The 19,058-nt window shown below is 40.2% G+C and overlaps 1 protein-coding gene across 3 annotated transcripts in view; it reads left to right on the plus strand.

Moving 5' to 3' along the window:
* SYNPO2 (synaptopodin 2) overlaps positions 1-18,711 on the plus strand; it is a 139,365-nt gene extending 120,654 nt beyond the window's left edge. Inside the window, exon 5 of one of the 3 annotated variants that reach the window (XM_004686633.2) lies at positions 17,855-18,711. In XM_004686633.2, coding sequence (XP_004686690.1) covers positions 17,855-18,400 — 546 coding nt within the window. In that variant the 3' untranslated portion in view covers positions 18,401-18,711. The remainder of the gene's footprint in view (positions 1-17,854) is intronic. The other 2 variants (XM_012727705.1, XM_012727706.1) reach the window with 2 other exon arrangements.
* Positions 18,712-19,058: the final 347 nt, after the last annotated feature.

The following is a 19,058-nucleotide window of genomic DNA, read 5'->3' on the forward strand; positions in this document are numbered from 1 at the left end:
CCCCGTACCCCACTACCTGAGACCTGATTACTGTGTATCCACCAAACGGATTCACTGAGGAAGCCAATGAGACTTTGGCCACGTTGAATAACTTAAGAGAGGACCCCACTTCTTTCAGAATATCTCATAAAATCAGACACTGATCATAACTTGGAAGGGAAAAGCAGCCTGAAAAAGAAGCATTTATTTTATAAGTAAAACAGATGCACTTGACAGTAATTTTCATTTTCTTTTTTCAGGATGAAGAGAGGCTAGTCATAGGCCAGGAATGGAGAGGAATGTCAGAAAAAATAAATAAAGCTAAATCAAAATCTTTACGCAAAATAAAACTACCCCAGGCTTTATGCCATACTGACAGGATGTAATTCAGGGAACTTTCTTACTGAGCAGTGACTCAGCTTCCAATTTGATTTGCTACAAAATCAGTAACTTGAGACACTTTAACAAGATAAAATTCAAAGTAGATAATGCTGAGAGAAGCAAAAGTTTTCAGTTTTAGAAAAAAGTTAAAAAAATAGTAGTCACTGGAATTTTAGCATTCTGGAAGTTTCTCCCAGAAGAGGTAACATCCACACCCTCCTATTTGAGGTGTAAACCTTTCCTGATGCCGCGTCCTCAAGGAAGGGGTTCTCAACAGCTATTTCTGAGAGACAGTTTACACCTTAATTTTTTTCCAGTATTTTTTTTTCCCTCTTAAACTATGCCTCATTGTTATTTTGAAAGCATCTCCTGAGGAATCTCTCGAATGGGCTAAAAACATAGGTTGAAATCCCCATCACTAGCGAAAGGAGAGAGAACATGAAGTTCCAAAAGGAGAGAGAACATGAAGTTCCAAGTGAAGTATGAAAGTCACTTGTGCAGGGAGTGGCGCCTTAGCGGTAGTGCAGCCACTATTGAGGTGGCTATTCTGAGGCTGCCACATGCCAGATGCCAGGGGAAATACCTAATAAGTATTACAAATATTAACTTTTTTGGTCATCACAACATGACTGAAGCATGGACAGGTACTGTTACAGGATGGGGGGCGGGCAGCACTGAAGCCCCAAACCGGCCTGAACTAAGTGGGTTCTGCCATCCGCCGCATCAAGGCAAAACATAAAAAACTTTAATGAAAAGGGACTTTGACACAGTGAATATACAATACGGAACACAAAGAATATAACTTCTAAATCAAACACCTGAAGTGACCCATCCCCTCGTGGGCAAAAGTCCACCCAAAAGGGATTGGCCCAAAGCAAGGCCTGAAAGCCGCCACAAGATTAAAGCATCTTCTGGCTGGGACCCATGGAAAAGGGTCAGAAATGGCCAGACAAGTCTGGGAGGAAAAGAGCAAAATCAAAATCACTATAAACACTGCCATAGTCACCTCCATACAGGTATCTCACCCACATCTGCCTTAAGCAGTCCAAGGTCAAGAAACAAGCCCGGTTTCTTCATCACAGGCTCCATATGGCTTCCTCAGGTCTCCTTCTGGCTCTCCATCCTGCTTCCTTCTTCTCTCTTTTCAGATTCCTTCTCTTCCCTTTTTCTCTTTTTTCTCTGCTCAGCTCCACCCTCCCTCTGGGTGGGGCAGGGAACTTGGAACTTCCCCTTTTCCTAGGGACCACCCTGTTACAGTACAACTATCCTTCCACTTTACAGATGAGAAAACTGAGGCTTCAGCCTCAGTTCAGTGTTGAGGAACTTCACCAATTGTTAAGGAACTTGTCTAAAGTGTTGAGGCCAAAACTGGTCAGTCAGGCTCCAGAACATTCTCTAATCTCAAGACTGCTTAATCTGATCCCAAAAGACAAAGGTCACAGTGAAAGAATTGTTCCTCAAAGCAGATCTTGTCTCAGAAACAACTCAGTAGTCACTTTAAACCTTACACAAATTCAAGTAAGAAATATTGAAGGACCTTAGTGTCTCATAGCCCCAAGTAATATACAGCTGTAAATAAGTACAAGTGGAGAAAAGTTGTGGTTTGTATTTCCATTGACCTATTTGCTTATACCTCAGTCAGAATGTTTTTCTTCATTCCCCATGATTCTCTAAACCAAGTGCAAAACCTTTCAGCCAGCTAGCTTCATGGGGTGAGAGCTGTGCTCATTTTACATCAGAACAAGGAGTGATGAGAAAGCCCTCAAAATTTAGCAACAAATTATAGAAACAAAAAGTAGAAAAAATGTCCTCCTATAATAATAATCAAAAAGCTGTGATTTCAGTTAGGGGGAGAAAAGGCAATCATTTCTGAAATGAAACCCACACATATCTAGGTGAAATAGGGAAGCAAACACTAAGTGTACACAATCACATGTTTTACTGGTGAAGAGAGTGTGCTAAGGCCAGATTGCCTGTATCTGAGTCCCTGGCCAGCACCAGCCTCTTCCAGTGCAGCCTCTGAGCCTCAGCTGTCAAATGAAGACAATAAGAGGTGTGACTTCCCAGGTTGTTGAGATGAAATGAGTCACCTTGTGTGGTGTGTATAGAGAAATGTTTGGGACATGGACAGCATTCCTTGCTTTGGCTATTATCACTATTGTAAAGGGCATTCAGAAAACAGTAGCTACTATTTCAAGGTGGGAAGCACCCACTTAACAGACAGGGTTTTTGTATGCTACCTGCTGATGCAAATCCTAGTTTAAGAAAACTAATGCCACTAAAAAGGAAAATCAGAAGCAGTGTGTGTATAAATCCCATAGTGCCATGAGGAAACTATTCCCAGGACTCTTACTTAGGGATAGTTGTTTCATCTCTAGCATTTGCTTCTTACTGAAGCTTTGTAGAATTATCCTCTGCATCTGACTTTTTGGTCAAACTTTGTTGTGGATTTTGTACTGGGGGTGTTGTCTCACAAAAAAATGAGACAGGACTGAGAAAGACAGGCCCTATATTTTAAACAATAACAACAGAAAAGAACCATAGCTTTGAGCTTCTAGGAAGAAACTGTGCTCGATTCAGTATTAAATGTGCAAGGGTGATACGCTTAACAAGCTAAAGAAAACTCTTAACCAGGGGATGCTTATAAATTAAATCCATCCTCAAATAGGATAGTTGGCATTTTGAGAAAGGTTCTCCTGGGCTAGCTGCAGCCTGAAGAGGCTGCACACAGAGAGGGAGCAGTTGGCAGCCTGTGCCCTGGTCTCCCCCCCCAACCCCCCCACCCCACCATGCGGTCTGCACCACTGGGGCTCCCACAGGGCCTGGCTGACCTCCGCAGGCACAGCAGTCAGCTGTCCTCACTCCTCCCCAGCACTGCCCCAGGACAAAGGGTCAGCAACCTGGCCTTTTGAGAGTAATTGATCCCCTTGCCTGAGAAGCATGATCATTTCCAAAAACAGAAAGAGTGAAACCTAGGTCTGAACAGAACAAGCTTCCAGGGCAAGTGATGAAACAGTTCTCAGAAGCTGAGTGACTGATGTAGGGGAGAACCTAAGATTCCAGCTGCCTTTCATGCTGCCCACAGGGATTTTGTGGGTTTTCTAATACTTCTAGAATCCTGAATCAGAAGCAGAAGTTCTGACTAGTCTTAAAGAGGAAAACTGTCAGTTTAAGCTGAGATTCTGAAAATGTTATCAGAGTCCCAAATTGTTTAGGTTTTAAATACATTGATTTAGCTTAGTCTTTGTTTTGTGCCATTTAGTTACATTTTTCTTAAAAAATAAAAAGCAGACAGACTTGTTCTTTCTTTTCTAGTTATATCTCAGGTGGGTAAAAAAGAATTCTAAAAGCACCCTCTAAAACCAAAAATCACTAATGAATAGGCTAAAGTAACATAAATAACAGGTCTTACCAGTTCTTCCACAATTTGTTTTTGTAATCACACTGGTCTACTGGATTACTTATCAAGTGGTACCAATCGTAATTCTCAAGATAAACCAAATATGGGCTAAATGGATCATGAATCGTATATTATTAAATATCCAGTTATAGAACTGTTACAGCTCATTCTCCAAATAAAAAGCAAAGCCAAATATACCATTTAAAACTTATCTTAATTTTACACTTCACCAACTAAAATATGATTTCTTTATATGTGTGTGTGTGTATTATGTATATATACACACACATATGTATATGTGTGTGTGTGTGTGTGTATATACACTGCTTTTGTTTTAGCGAGGACTTCCTTCATCGCCTTCCAACACACTTTTCCAACAGTGGTTCCCAGGAGCAAGTGAAAACCCCCTTACCCCACCTTTGAAATTTTGAAACACCCTCAAGATTCTGATGCTAAAGGCTGAGAACCACACTTTGAAAAAACACTTTGCTAACATACAGAGCACTTAAACCAGCTTCATTCTTTAAAGAGTTTTCCTGTCGGGGCAGTCATCGCCAGCTAGAGTTGTAAACAGTACCTGCTCTCCAATGTTCCAGTTCCCCCTGCTCAAGCGGAATCAATAAGCACTCAAGCATCCATCTTGCCGACTTTCCCCCAAATTCCCAGCAGAGGGCAGCAAACTTTTCTCCTTCAGAAAATGAGGCACAGCAGCCATTCTAAACCTTGCCAGTAATTTACTTTGAACGTTCTTTTTTTAATTTTTAAATGAAACAATAAAGACAGTCTTGAGCCGTGATATTTCTGACCCCCTGCTTCTGAACAAGACTGAGGACAGATAGTTCTAGGAATAGAACGATCCAATTTTATCATCTAGTGAAGAGAATTATCCCCATTTCTTGGGCTGCTTTTTCTTATCTCTGGGGAAAGGGGTTGCCTGACTTCCCTTGGCAGTAGGGCTGGCGAGCCTCGTTATCTCCAATCAAAAATGTTCCTACTAATAACTAACAAATCTTTCTGGCAGCTATCAAAACATTCTTATTTTGAGATCTAAGGTAAAGGAGAATTTTGAAGTACTTTGAATGCTAATCAGTTTTTCTGTTTTTAATGAAAACAGTATGATGACGAAATGTTCAGCACTAAAGAGAAATTATGAGGGAGCCATCCCAGTGTTTTTGTTTAACATTAAGATAAGCCAAGAGCATAGTGGATTGACAAAATGGAAGACCACTAGATACTCCTTGTTAGAAGCAGGAGCTGGACAAAGGAACAGGTAGACCTGCTGAGTAGCTGCTTTGATCCCAGCAAGGGCATTGTTCACAGACCTTTGAGGCACACCAGTTTATTTCTAAAACAGAAAGGAGGGGAAAGTGCCTGGAAGTTCTGTAATGTGAGATATATGTTTTGCCTTTACCAGTGGGAGGGGAAAGGCAAATAGGAGCTAGGAGTGCAGGTTATTTGAGGAATTGTGATGTAAGAGAGGAAAGGTCTTTTGGTAAAGGAAGAAAAAAGTTAGGCCTAATGAATGAAAGTTATAAGATAGAAAATTTTCGGTTCGACTTAAGAAAATTTCAAGAATTTGTCAGAGATGGAGAAGGAACTAACACATACACAGATGCTGGAGATATAAAATGTGTGATGTGCTTTTCAGTGCATGCATTTTATTTAGTTTTCACTGGTTTGTTTAGTTTGGAGGTGATGCCCATTTCTTTTTTCTATTTTTTGTTTTTTAAGATTTTATTTAATTTTGCATGAGAGAATTGGGTTTTAGGCCAAGGGTCTGGGGATAAGAAGAGTCACCAGAGACAAAGTGGGAGCAGAACAGGAAGATCTGCTGAAATACACTGCTGAGGGGAGCAGCGGGAGAGACAGGAGAGATCTGCTGTGCCATGTGGGTCACTCCTTGGTGGGGCTCGAACTCAGGCCATAGTGGTGGAAGCACTGAGACTTAACCCTTATGCCACTAGGGACACCCCTCATTTCTTTTCAATTGATATAGAAACTGAAGCTCAGAGAAGTTAAAAAAACAAACAAACCAAAATGCCCAACGTCACCCACCTAGTAAGAAAGCAGTGAATCCAATTGCCCTGTATTTATATTGGATGTTTTTTCCACTGTTGCAACTATCAGGTGTGTTGTATGCAGAACTGGTGTGCCTCATGAAAGCTGGACTGCAGGATCTCCAAATTCCCTTCTAAGAGTTTATAATTCTCTACATAAATAGCTCTAAAAGAAGTATTTGGATTTTTATGTTTTGTAAGTACTTCAATATAGTTTCATATTTTTTAAAAACCAACTTTAGAAATCTAAAATCTGTTTGCTACCACTTTAATTCTAGGAGATTTGAAAGAAAAACATCTTAAAGTAAAATACATCACTTTTCCAGTGAAAGGAGAAGCAGAGCTGAGGATTCATTTTCTGGCCCTGAAGCTCTGGTCAGACATCCTTATTTTCTACCCAGTGTCTGTAGACTGATACAATTTCTTAGGACTTCTCAAGACAGACAGATACCTCCTGAGAACAGGGAGCACACTGAGTCTCACAAGGACCTCTGACCTAGGGCAACTGCTAGGTGCTCTGAAGTAAGGTAAGAAAGGGCGTCCGGGTGCAGGAAACATGAATTTCCGATATCCTTCGCGTAGGCTTTTACCTAAGTCACCAGAACTTCCCCTGCTGTGAAAATGCACATGTTTCATTCAGTCACGTCATTTCAAACATAGCCACATCCATTTGAAAGCCATCTTCCAGTAAGACCCAGTTAATTGCACTATTCAACCTCTGTTCTTGTTGTCATTTTGTTTTGGCTTTAAGCTTTGATAATTACTGAGCACTATGAGCTGTACTCAGTTATAATGCTTTCTTGTACGGGGCCCATGCAGGTCTAATTATTAGTTTACCATGGGAATGCACTCTTTTGTCAGGCTTCATTTTGTCTGGTCTGAATTTCATTTTTTGCCAAAAATGTTCTGGTCTAGGCTGACATGAACTTAGCAATCAGTTATAGCACAAAGTCACATTTCATCTGGGAATGTCTGACCCAGATAAGCTGTAGGAGATCTCTCTCCTCCCACCCCCTTTAAAACCTTTAGGTGAAAGGCCTGGAAGTAACTTTCCTCCCAGACAAAACATAGACAATAGCCCAGTCACTGCCAGTGTTTGTTTCTAGGTGGTCAGTGATTGCTGATCTGCTAATTTCATTTTTGAATGAGTTTACCTGTCTTAGACTTATGGAGGTTGAACCAGACAAGATTAAGAATAAGGACAGAACTGGAGACACCTGCATGTCACTGTTAAAAAACAGACCAAGATAGAGGAACTTTTTGACTATTGTAACTTGGGAATATTTTTACAAGTAAATAAACTCAAGGTGGTTTTTCTCATCCCTTCTCTGTCACTAAAAGAGAAGGAAAAAAAAGCACTTATTCTGAAACTTCACACATACATATTACTCAACGTATATTTCTTCTCTAGCTTTTCAAATGTGTATTTATGAGGGCCTAGATATTTTGATACCTTCAGAAGAATTTATCTTTTACTTTGGACAATACAAAGTGGCTTGGAAGATTGAGGTAGAGTTTGTGGCTCATTCACAAGGCTTTTGTTAATTTGCCTCTGCATTTGCATGATCGATACTGGAAGTGAAAAAACAATGGTTTAGCAATGGAATTGTCAGTAACTCTTGAACATCATACCAAAATGAAGATGAACTTGAAAATGGGGAATCACGAAGGGGATAATAAGAAACAGGAACTTTTAAGTGAATGTGTGGCCCACACAGCAAAATTTACTATCGTAATATGCAACATATGTCTAGATAATTATATATTGTGGTTTTTCACTAAATACATTAAGAAAGCTATGCCAGTAGGGGGGGAAATGTAATACAGCTAATGCCAAGGGCAAAATTAAGTACTTGGTCAATAATTTAAAAAGTCTCATAAGTAGACACCATACTAATACCTCAAGAGCCATCCCCTTGAACCACTAATGACAGGCTTCAGATACACTCGGGATTAGCACATTTTTCTTTTCTTCTTCTTCTTTTTTTTTTTTAATGGAAACTTCCTTTCTAGTATTGGCTTAATGTCAAAACTTACATTTAAATGGGCTTATTTTACACTGAACCTGTAGTTACTGGAGACCTATAAAGAATGATAATTTATAGAGTTTGACTTGTGCTGGTTTGATCAAAATTTAACCTTGAAGTCAGTGGTTAAGGTCATTGTTCAAATCCCTGGGACTAGTCTTAAAGGAAAGCCCTTCTTCCTAAGACCCCAGACTCATTTGGAATGCTCCTTCCTTGGGAGGGTAGCAACTGCATGAATCTTTCTTCCTCTGGTTTTTGGAGTGCAGGCTGATGCTTCTTTTTTCTTCCTGTGACTCCATGGACAGTTACAGCAGGAGGAAGAAGGGGTCCCTGCTAGACCTGTGTACCCTAACACCTGCCACTGACTGGGGTGTCTTGTCCACACCTGGGCAAATGAGATTACTCTTTTCAAGTAAAGAAAATGCTTCCTTTTGAAGAACTGTACTGGGCACTTCTGCTAAAAGACATTCCCAGGATTACCATTTGTGCTTTCAAAGCACATGCTCGTAACTATCACTTTATAGTTTGCTTTAATCTACTTTTCCTCATAGTGGTATTTTGTCTCCCAGCAAGACAGTGATCCCTTTCAAAACCCCACTTATCCAGTGGGTTCTGTGTCTCAGAAATAAAAAGACATGCATGAAATGTTCATGGAATGTTTATAAAATTCTAGTCCTCTCCAACAAAAAAAGAAATAATTAGATAAAAATCTACCACTCGGACCAGAGAGATGTGGTAAGGGAATTAAGCAAAAATGTTTTTCTACTCTGTGCTTAAGAAAACAACTCGTCTGCACCTTCCCAGATGAAGTTTTATATATTTTTTATTCCTAATTTTAAATCTCACTCTGGAGTGGGCATGTTTTTAGCAAAGCAAACATAAATGTGATTTGTCAGTAAATCTTGTATTTCCCAAAGAACAGTAGATTAAACTTTCCCCCAGGGCTCAGGGTATATAAATCAAGAGCTTCATTTACTAGCCTTATTTAGTAACACAACTGGCAGAACCCAGAAAGGCTAAGTCACTTTCCTCATACTGTATGCTCGGAATCCTTATGAATTAATGTTGGCACTTGCAAGTCGCTCGATGTGTTTCTGTCACTACCACTGATCATTTTCATCACTCTTTATATCAGCATTGTGATAGAAAATCGTTTCAAACATACCAATAGGAAATTGGAAAAATGTTACATACAAAGAGTCTGTCAAGGCTGGTGCCGCACACATTTCTGAAGAATTGTAACCCTGTCACTGATAGATTCTACCTGTGAGAAGCAAAAGCCACTCCACTTGTGAAATAGATTCACTTTGGGGACATGAGCTCTAGTTAGAATAGCAGGCACGTAATCTATAAGGAATCACCTCTTATCCTATCCCTGTTTTCTTTCTAGGGCAAAGGCATATTCATGGGGACTTTTTGTGAATGAGAGGGTGCATAGATGATTTCCCGAATTTGCTCTGGGAAGAGCATTTAGGATCATGGACTGCTAAAGCTATAGTTATGTTGTAAATATACTTAGAGTTTTATAATTCTATAAATACCTTATAATTCCAATAGGGCATTTAGGGAGTTAATTTTATATTACTAATGATGCTTCTCCTTTATTAAGTGCTAACTCTATGTTTTAGTAAGGTTTTTTCCTAAGAATTACAAGACTTAAAATGGCAATTCTAGCTATTTAAATAGAGCACAAACTATATCAATAAGCATTTTCCTAGGGTCTAATTTTTAGAGTGGCAAACTTCCTTTTCAAGGGTAAGTATTACTGTGTGGCATGTTGTTTCCACGGACAGTTAATGCTTTCCAGTACATTATTTAGAGTTTTTATTGTCTGTGACTTTAATTCTTAGATTTCCCTACAAGCTTTGGGTGCCTCGGTTTTCTTGTCTGGAAGGCTGGCGCTGCAGGGGTGCCGATAGTGCTGGGCATTGTAAGAGTGTAAAGATTCTCCATCGTCCTTATGGTCAGCATCGCTTCTAAGGTGACAGGGATTCGGCCTGCACGAAGTGTCTCCTTAACGTCAGCCTTCATGACCTTAAGTTGAATGTAGGTGTTTTCTTTCTTTTGTAACAAGGTTATAAAAGACCAAGACGTCTACCCTTGGGTCCTGCCAGGCTGGTAAGGAGATGAGGTCAGTGCGATGTTCCTGGCAGCTGGGCCCTGGCGGCTGGCACAGCGCTATCTCGGGCGTGCGGTGCTAATGCCACTTCAAAGGCAAGGCTCCCTCCTATTTTTATCCTGGGAAGGCAGCCCGCCTCTGCAGTTGCCTCTTGAACAAAAGGTTCTGCCAGGTCTCTGACACCTCATAGACTCCTCAAAATAAGGAGAACCACCACCGTTTGTTCTGCGGTGTGGCATTCCATCTATACACGTTACCTCTTCTCTGCCTGTGAGCTTGAAACAGGAGCCAGCGTAGTCACCACCCAACACTGGGAGAGCAGGCAGGAGGAGCTGGAGCCCGCGGGGAACGGAGGGTGACTCCAGCTCACCTGCTTTCCACAGACCTTGCCGGCTTCCTCACGAAGCCTTCTCTCACAAAGGGGTTTCCTTCAGATGTAAAATGAAACTTAGTTGAGAGCACAGAATTTCATCTGGAAGTGAATCCATACGAATTAAGGTGAATGAAGTCAATGGCAGAGTCTGGAGGAGCAGCTCTGGTTCCAAAGCTGCATCTCCAACTTTGATGTCTAAGGATGTTTACTGCAATCATAGAGCCAGTTAAGTGACTGGTGGCTTGATGACTTTTCTATTCAGCTTTTCCAAACTCCACTTAGGTAGGAATCTTCAGGAAAGCAGACAGGTCCCAGGAATATGAGAATATGATGTTTTATGAAGAGGCTAGGACAAATCTGACCTACTAGGCTTCCCGTATGTCTAGGCCACGTCCAGGACATCCATCCCACATTAAAGACCTCTAGATAAGTGAATTCTTCATCTCTATGATGAAATTTCTTTCCATGTTGACCAGCTATTACTCTTAGAAAGATTGTCATTGAAGATGCCTCAGAGCTGGACCATGTCCATAAGAGATGAGTTAGTAGAAGCAACTCTTTCCTAATACCTGCTTATGTGTCATGTCAATGGTAAATCAGCTTTCAGTGTGCTCTTCTACAAATCTGAGTAATCCCAGTTTTCATTATAAGCCATCATTTTTCATTTTTGTCTGTATATTTTAGGCTCACTTTAGGATTTATATATCGTTTTCTAAGACTATTCTTCTTTGGGGAAGCAAAGCAGTTAAAAAATCTCAGACTTCCACTGACCTGAATACAAACTATTTACTCGCATGTTAAAAACTATTTCTTTAGAAAAATTGATTCGTTCATAAATATTAATGAATCCTGTCTCGTCAAACTTGGCTTGGTGTGAATGGGGTGGGGGTGCTATCTGTGTGACTTCTCTGCCATATATAATAAAACATTTGTTATGTTAAATAGTCATAAATCTAAGAGGGGAAAAAGCAGGGAAGAGGGATAGAGATTTTGAGAAAGACAGTATAGTCAAATAATGATCATGTAGTATTTGAACGAGGAAATGAAATAGGATGATACTTATGTCTGGAGTATTACGTTCCAAGCAGAAGAGTCAGCAAGTATAAAAATCCCGAGGACTTGAGTGTACGTCATGCGTCTAAATAATAGCAATGGGATCTGTGCAGCTGAGCTGAGTGAGAAGGAGAGAGCAGATGAGTAGGCTTTGGGCCCGCAGATTTTGAAAGGCCTGGTGGGTCAACTGAAGGACTGGTTTAGCTTTTTTTTGAGATGAGAAGCCATAATGGGTTTAAAACAGTTGACTTAGTCATGTAATCTGATTAGGTTTTAATAGTATGATTTGGGCTGCTGTATTGAGGATAGGCTTAAGATTCCAAAGTGAGCCTAGGAGCAAGTTTGGAACAAGGTAAACTAATTAGGAGACTTTAACAATAGTTTCTTCTATTCACCAGCTCTCTCCTCTTTAGAAAATTGATTCAGTGATTAAGAAGCACAAGAAATGCCATATATTCCTGTTGGCTTTTATTGGAATCCCCTTATGTTAAAGTATATTCTGTGGATATATTTACTGACTGTGAATTTAAGAGAGAAAGAAGTTGAATATTTGTCAGTTGGAGATCCTTTCTCTACTATGCATATGTAGGAAGAATTTCAGGCAAGAGATTTTTTTACTTTTTTTTTATGATTTATTTTGTTTATGCATTCAAGAGCTGGGGTGTAAGCAAGAGATGGGGGGTGGGGGACAGTGAGGATATTCACCAGAGATAGTGTGGTGAGCAAAAAGGTGGAGTGACTGAAATACACTGCTGAAAGGAGCAGCAGATGAGACAGGAGAGGTCTACTGCACCATGTGGGTCACCTCCCAGGCTGGGGATCAAATTTGTGCTGCAGTGGCTGCAAATAGCTTCATACCTGAGACTTCACCCCTTGTGTCACCAAGGAGGCCCAGTTTTCAAGGTTTATAGAATCAAATAGTTTATACTTCAAAATATATATGACATTAAACTTCTTTGATTTCTAGAACTGTTTGCGTTGATTTAGAATTCACTTCTTTGCCCTAAGTAAATATCAGATGTCGTTTTTTTATGTCAAGTGTTTTCCTGCTAGTCATTGGTTACCAGAAAGTTTAAGAAAAATGCTAGCCAAATGGCTTCATTAACAAGTTTGTGGATAAATGAGCATCTAATGGACACAAAAAAGTGTCTGAGGTTAAGTTGAGCTCTTCTGCTAATCCAATGCAGGGCCGTGTGTGTGTGTGTGTGTGTGTGTGTGTGTGACCTTTGTGGGGAGGGAGGGCATGGAAGTGTGTGTTGTCTACACTGACCCCTACTTTTTCTGTGACAAATGGCAAGATGCCAGTATCAATTAATGCGGATATGATCAAAATGTAAATGACTCATTCCAAAGTATTAAGATCTCTATTTTGCTTAGATTCCAACCTTTTCTGAAAAATACGTGTTTCCAAAACAATTTCATTGCAATTATAATCTAATTTTCAATGGAAAACTCTGATAGGACCCTACTTGAGTTTAACTACCCCCACTCCAGCCCTTACTGGTTGTAGGCTGTGGGAAAACTTACCCTTTGTAAAGCTTTCTGTCCTCGTGTGGAAAATGGAAATAATCATAGTGCTTACTTCATTGGTCAGATTGAGGATTATATGCAATCCTCTACGTAAAGCGATTAGCCATGGCCACTTGACACCCAGTAATAGTGATCTATTAGTCTTTGCTGTTTAAAGGCAGCAGCAGGAAAATCCCTCCTTCATAGTTAGCATTTTGGTAGGAATCTAAGCCACCCGGTGACCTATGATTCAGTGGGAGCATTTATGGCACTAATTGCTTGTTTTGTTTTGTAATGACTCAAGATTGGCCCATGGTCTGGTGGATTGAGCATTTCAGGGATCCGATGCTCCGAGCACACATGGAGTGATGTTCTGTGTCACCGTTAGCTGTGACAGCTGCCAGGTGATGTGGCCGTTTTGAATGCTGTATTCATGGGTTGTTAGTGTTCATGTCCACCCGTCTACTTAAGATCAAAATATTTGACCTGCATTCACCTTACCTAACAAGCTGGAAGGCAAAGGATCCAGAAAATGTGAGATATAATAATTCTAGATGTTATTGTTCCTTAGTTTGAAAAAGACAGGGTAGCAGCAGAACGGAGGAAGAATTCAAAGAAGGTAAATGTAACTGGGAACGTGTAAGGCACTGGTGGTGTGGACGTGAAAACGGTTGTATTGTGTTCTGTGCTAACAGAGTCACTGAGGAAAGGTTTATCTCAATGTAAGGAAGAAGTTCTCATCCACCTGAGGCTAAGGATCAACCAAGATTTCCTCTGCCTGCTGTGAGGGATAGGTTTCACCTCTTAAGACTTTAAAGTTACTAGAGACATTACCTAAAATTAATTAGTAGGGAAAAAATGTGTTCTATTTTCTTTAAAAAAGAAAAATGAAAGCTTTCTGTTCTGAAAATGATAATGTTACCTAACAAGATATTAAAGTAGTTGTCTTCTAAGGTCTCCAAATATAAGAGATACTTAATTGGTGTGAGATTCCAGATCAAAATACAGACTTCAGAGAGAATCTAATAGAAAGCATTTGCTCAGTGTGTGTGTTTGGAATAAAGAGGTGAGGCCCATTCCTTCACCTCCAGCCTTGTGAGAGAAGAGTTCTTAGTGGTTTCTTAGACTTTGTGCTAGATAAGGGAGAATAGCATGGTGTTGTTTTGGAGCCTCTCACGGGTACCACGGGAGCTCAACCTGTAGATTGGACAGCTTCCTAGGGGATGCACAATGAGGTACAAGTCACCCTCTGGTACAGAAATCAAGTGGCATCAATCCAGGTCTGCAAGCAAGATGGCCCCAGAGCTGGGAGTCCTCAAATGTGTTTGAAAATTTCCTTTCTGTGGCCTGTCTTATTCCAGAGTGAAACCCCAGGGTATAATGTTATAAAATGGAGTAAAAGTTTAATTCTGCTACTTTTCTCCTTCATCCTTGCTTTCTGACTCTGGGAAAGTTGAAGTCACAGCAACTTGGGGAAGGAAGAGGGAGGGAGGGAAGAGTAAAAAAGACAGAATTAACTCCTTCCCTGTGGGAAGGTGATGGTTCTGCTACTAGGCTCAATCGGGAATGGAGAGCGGATGTCACCCTAAGTTGAGAGTGAAATGCACTTGGGAGTGAAATTTTTTTTTTCAAATAATATTTTACTTTTACATCATTTTGTGCCTTTTTCCATCTCAGTTGCAATCCCTTTGAATTTCTCATCACCACATCACCCATGTGCCATCACCATAGTCCAGTACACTTCCCTCCCCCCACTGTTTTTGACCCCATTCCCCACTGCTACAGCATTTGGCGTACTGGATTCTATGTGAGATTTGTACAGATGTGAATGCTATTTTTAAATTCTCTTGAGAAAATTTTGACTTCCCTTATGATATTATACTTCAGAGTTTTACTGTCTCCCCTTACATTATATTAATTACATGTGTGTGTGTGTGTGTGTGTATCTATACATATAATTTTTTTACATCGTTCTTCATTTTGTGTGTTTTTCACCTCAGTTGTAATCCCCATGGCCTTCCCACCACCAGTTTACCTGTGTCCCATCACCACAGTCCAGTGCACTCTTCCCACCCCAGTTCCTATCCCATTCTCCCTTCTACCCCCATAAAATGTCTCTGGTTTGTAGTTGTTCATTGTTTTCATTTTTACTCTATTATCTTTGTTTGTTTCTCTCTCTCTCTCTCTTTTTTTCCCCCCTGATCCCTTATGCTCCTGCTATGAGTGAAACCATCCAGTATTTTTCTTTTTCATTCTGGCTTATTCACTAAGCTTGATCCCTTCCTGCTCCATCCATGTTGCTGCAAAAGGCATGCATTTATCTTTTTGATTACTGAATAATATTCTATTGTGTATATGTACCACATCTTTTTAATCCAGTCTTCTACTTTTGGACACTTGGGTTGATTCCACAGCTTTTCTATTGTAAATACAGTAGCAATAAATATGGGGGTGAAGGTGTCCTTTTGAATCAGTGTTTTTGTGTGGAGTGGGATTGCTGGGTCATATGGAAGCTCTATTTTTAGCCTTTTCAGAAACCTCCATATGTCTTTCCAACAGAGTATGGCCAAAGGGGAGATCTACTAAATTACTTTTATAACTCAGCTGAAAAAAAAAATCCTGATCTTTTTGTTATTAGAATATTAATCAACAGTTTGAATGTTTTAATTTCTCCTACATTTCAATTCTTTTGAAGGTTGCAAGCTAAATGAATGGTAAAAAGACAAGAAAAAAGTGTATCTCTTTCTTTCACTATTCAGGAAGTCCTGTAACCAACGGCATATATTCACATTGTACTTAATATTTCCAAATATATTGATAATTATTCCTTTCATTTGCCACCTGTGTGTATAATCAAAGCGCCCCAACATTTCTTTTGTCTTAGGTCTCTTTATCCCTTTAAATCTCTGCTGTTTTAGAGATTTATTTTAGAGATTTTTCTCATCCCTTCAAGTCTGTATTTTAAAAAGTTGACCGAAGCAGCCCCTTGAGATGCTGTATCTGTTGGAAGACACCCTCATTTTAGGGGATTCCAAAGACTCTGTAGACCAGTGTTATGCTCTCTCTTCCAAAGAGAAGGATGAAAGGGCAATGTCAGTGCTTACTACTGAGACTAGTGCTAAATTTCTGTGTTGGGCAGAGTGACAGTACTTCTGCCTATCACACTTGTCAAGACAGGCAAAAAAATCTTCTCTTCATTGAGTCTTAAATTAAAATGCAGAGTTGACAATGGTACTGGACTGTATGGCCCTTGAGGGGATGAACTTTGTATCTTTAGCCCACAGAGTTTTGGGTTTTTTTTGTTTGTTTTTTGTTTTTTGTTTTTGTTTTTTTAAAAGATTTATTTATTTGTGCTTACAGAACTGGGGTACAGGCCAGAGACCCAGGGGCAGCGAGAAGCTTCATCAGAGACAGAGTGGGAAGCAGAACAGGCAGATCTACGAAGTACACTGCTGAGGGGAGCAGCGGGCGGGTCAGGAGAGGTCTGCAGCTCCATGTGGTCACCTCCGGGGCAGGCAGGAATCAAACTCATGCGGAAGTAGCTTCAGCTTCCCAGTGCTGTGCCTTAACCAGCTGTGCCACCAGGGAGGGCCAGCCTATAGAGTTTTTGGAAATATCAGGTTTTCAGTAAAATGTCTATTAAATGAATAAAACCAAAAAATAAATGATGTGAAAGAGGACCCAAGTTCTTAAACAGTGACTGAAGGTCAGGCATTTCACTCCTTCCTGACTAACAGTGACAAGGATTTATTACTAGATCTTGATGAAGAGTAGGGTATTAATGAAAACAAGTTTTTGCTTGAATTCAAACATCATAACTGAAGTTTTAATTACTAAAAGGATTGAAACAAGAGCCATTATCCTTTTTCTACCAAGAGCAAACTGCCTACCCTCTTTCCATCCCTGATAAAAAAACAAAAACACCAAACACTTGATCTGGGATATTTTCATCCAAATGCAATGTTGCTGTTTATTTTAAATTTTAAAATTTGATTAACAAAGAAAAGAGCTGTTGAAACTGTTTATGAAATCTGTGCATAGCTAGCTTTTTGTTCAAGAAACACAGTGTTTGTTACAATACATTCAAAGCTGCCTTATTTCCCATAGGTGTATCTTTGCTGCTCTTTGCTAGGAGTTTGTCTAAGAGAGTTTCATGTGGATAGAAAGGTGTAAGTAATATTGAGAGCCAGTCTTCAGGGTTTTGGAACTATAGCAGATACATAAGAAGAAAACATGGAACTTGTGCTTATTAGACAGACCAAGCATCCACAGGGGAATGTTACAGGGACACAAAAAGAAGTGAGAAATTAGATGTACATGAAAGAAAGTAAATCATACAAGTGACGGGAATGTTTCTAGCCAAGATTTAGGCCATACCCCACACTTAGGAAATGCAGACTCACGTGACCACTCCAAATATATAAGTACATTTTGAGAGGGGAAAGCCCTCTGCTCCATCAGACCAATAGTTAAATACATCTAAGTAGATCTTGTTTGTTTTTGGTAGACTCAAGGAACCAAAATAAGAAAACAGGTTAAAAGTCCTTTGGGAAATGTAAAGCACTCAGTATGTATGGTCTGTTTGGGGGTATCTATATTTTTTATTTACTTTATACCAGGAAGGAGGGCGATCGTGAGGGTGGGCTGGGAGTTGAGATGCATGTGCAGGGCTGGTGGAAGTCAGGGTGACTCCTGGTGATTGATAGGGCCCTTGCTGGGGTCGTCATGCCTAAGAGAGATGGTAGCAATTGGAGCTATGTGTTCAGACAGGGAGAGCAGGTCCAAGGGAGAGCCACGTCCCAGGCAGTGCTGACGTAATGCCAGGCAGAGGCAGACTGTCCTGCCTTTGGGATTAAATCGTCAGTGTTTGATAGTAATGCAATAATTGTTTTGTATCAGTTGTCAGTCAGCACAAACCAAATGACTGAGGTGTATTAACACTTCCATTATTTCTAGGAGAGTGGACGCTCCCTTTCACTTCCTGGAAGACCAGTCCCACCTACCTTCTCTACCACGGCTCCTTGGATCTTCCAGCCTGCTTACAGCTACTCTAGCCAACCAACAGATGGGCCTCTAGAGAGAGGAAACAAGAGACTAACTCCTTGGGAAGCAGCAGCAAAATCTCCTCTTGGTCTGGTGGATGATGCCTTTAGACCCAGAAACATCCAGGAATCTATTGTGGCAAATGTGGTTTCAGCAGCTCGGAGGAAGGTGCTTCCAGGGCCCCCCGAGAATTGGAATGAGAGACTTCCCCATGTTTCTGAAGCTCAGAAAGCCAGTGTGGGTTCATTTGGAAGGCGAGAGTGTAATGTGGCTGCCCTTCCTGTTAGTAGTGTGCACACTGACATCCAGTATGGTTCGCACTTTCCACATGCATATTATAGGCAGCCTTCTAGAAATGATTCTGAAGTAATGTCCCTGGAGACCAGGTCTGACTACTGTGTCCCAGTAGCCAGTTGCAGCTATAACCCACACCCAAGGGGATGGAGACGCCAAACATGAAAGTTAGAAATGGTTGTGTGCCACCTTAGTTATAATTTTTTTAAAAAGTATTTCTTTGGAAGAATTTTGACATTTCCGGTAGATTTAGATTCACTTTTGATCCTGGCATTATCTCAGAGATCACATACATTTGAGCTTCTGTGTGTGTGTGTACGTGTGTGTGCACATGTGAGTGTGATTCACTGCCTTTTCTGCTGACACATAGAAAATGTCCTGGAAGAAAATCATCCATTTTTTGCATTGATGTTCTTGTACTTATATGTAATTCACAACTTGGATTCCACTTACATGTAAGATACCTAGGAAACTAAACTCTGCTCAGTTAAAAGGACATCAAGTATTTTTTCCTATGTGTCTTAAAGAATCGATGCATTATGACATGCTGATTGTCATTGACAGTAACAGCAAGTAATATAACATTGGAGACATGTGCAGTGGGAACATGCCAGTGAGTAATAATTATATGAAAAGGAGTTTGTTGGTGTTATCTAAAGTATTTTTGAAGCATCTTAAAAGATCTGATAAAATTTAGGTTTGTCTTTTAAAATTGAAATGTAGGTGTTCTCATAAAGAAATCAATATCTGTGAGTAAGATAATTCTACATTTCCAAAAGACTTTTGGGGTTAAGGATGTAATGTGTGGGGAGTAGAAAGGTTT

The sequence above is a fragment of the Condylura cristata genome, unplaced genomic scaffold (genome assembly GCF_000260355.1).
Source record: "Condylura cristata isolate star-nosed mole 26May11 unplaced genomic scaffold, ConCri1.0 scaffold00021, whole genome shotgun sequence".
In the NCBI taxonomy this organism is placed as follows: Eukaryota; Metazoa; Chordata; class Mammalia; order Eulipotyphla; family Talpidae; genus Condylura; species Condylura cristata.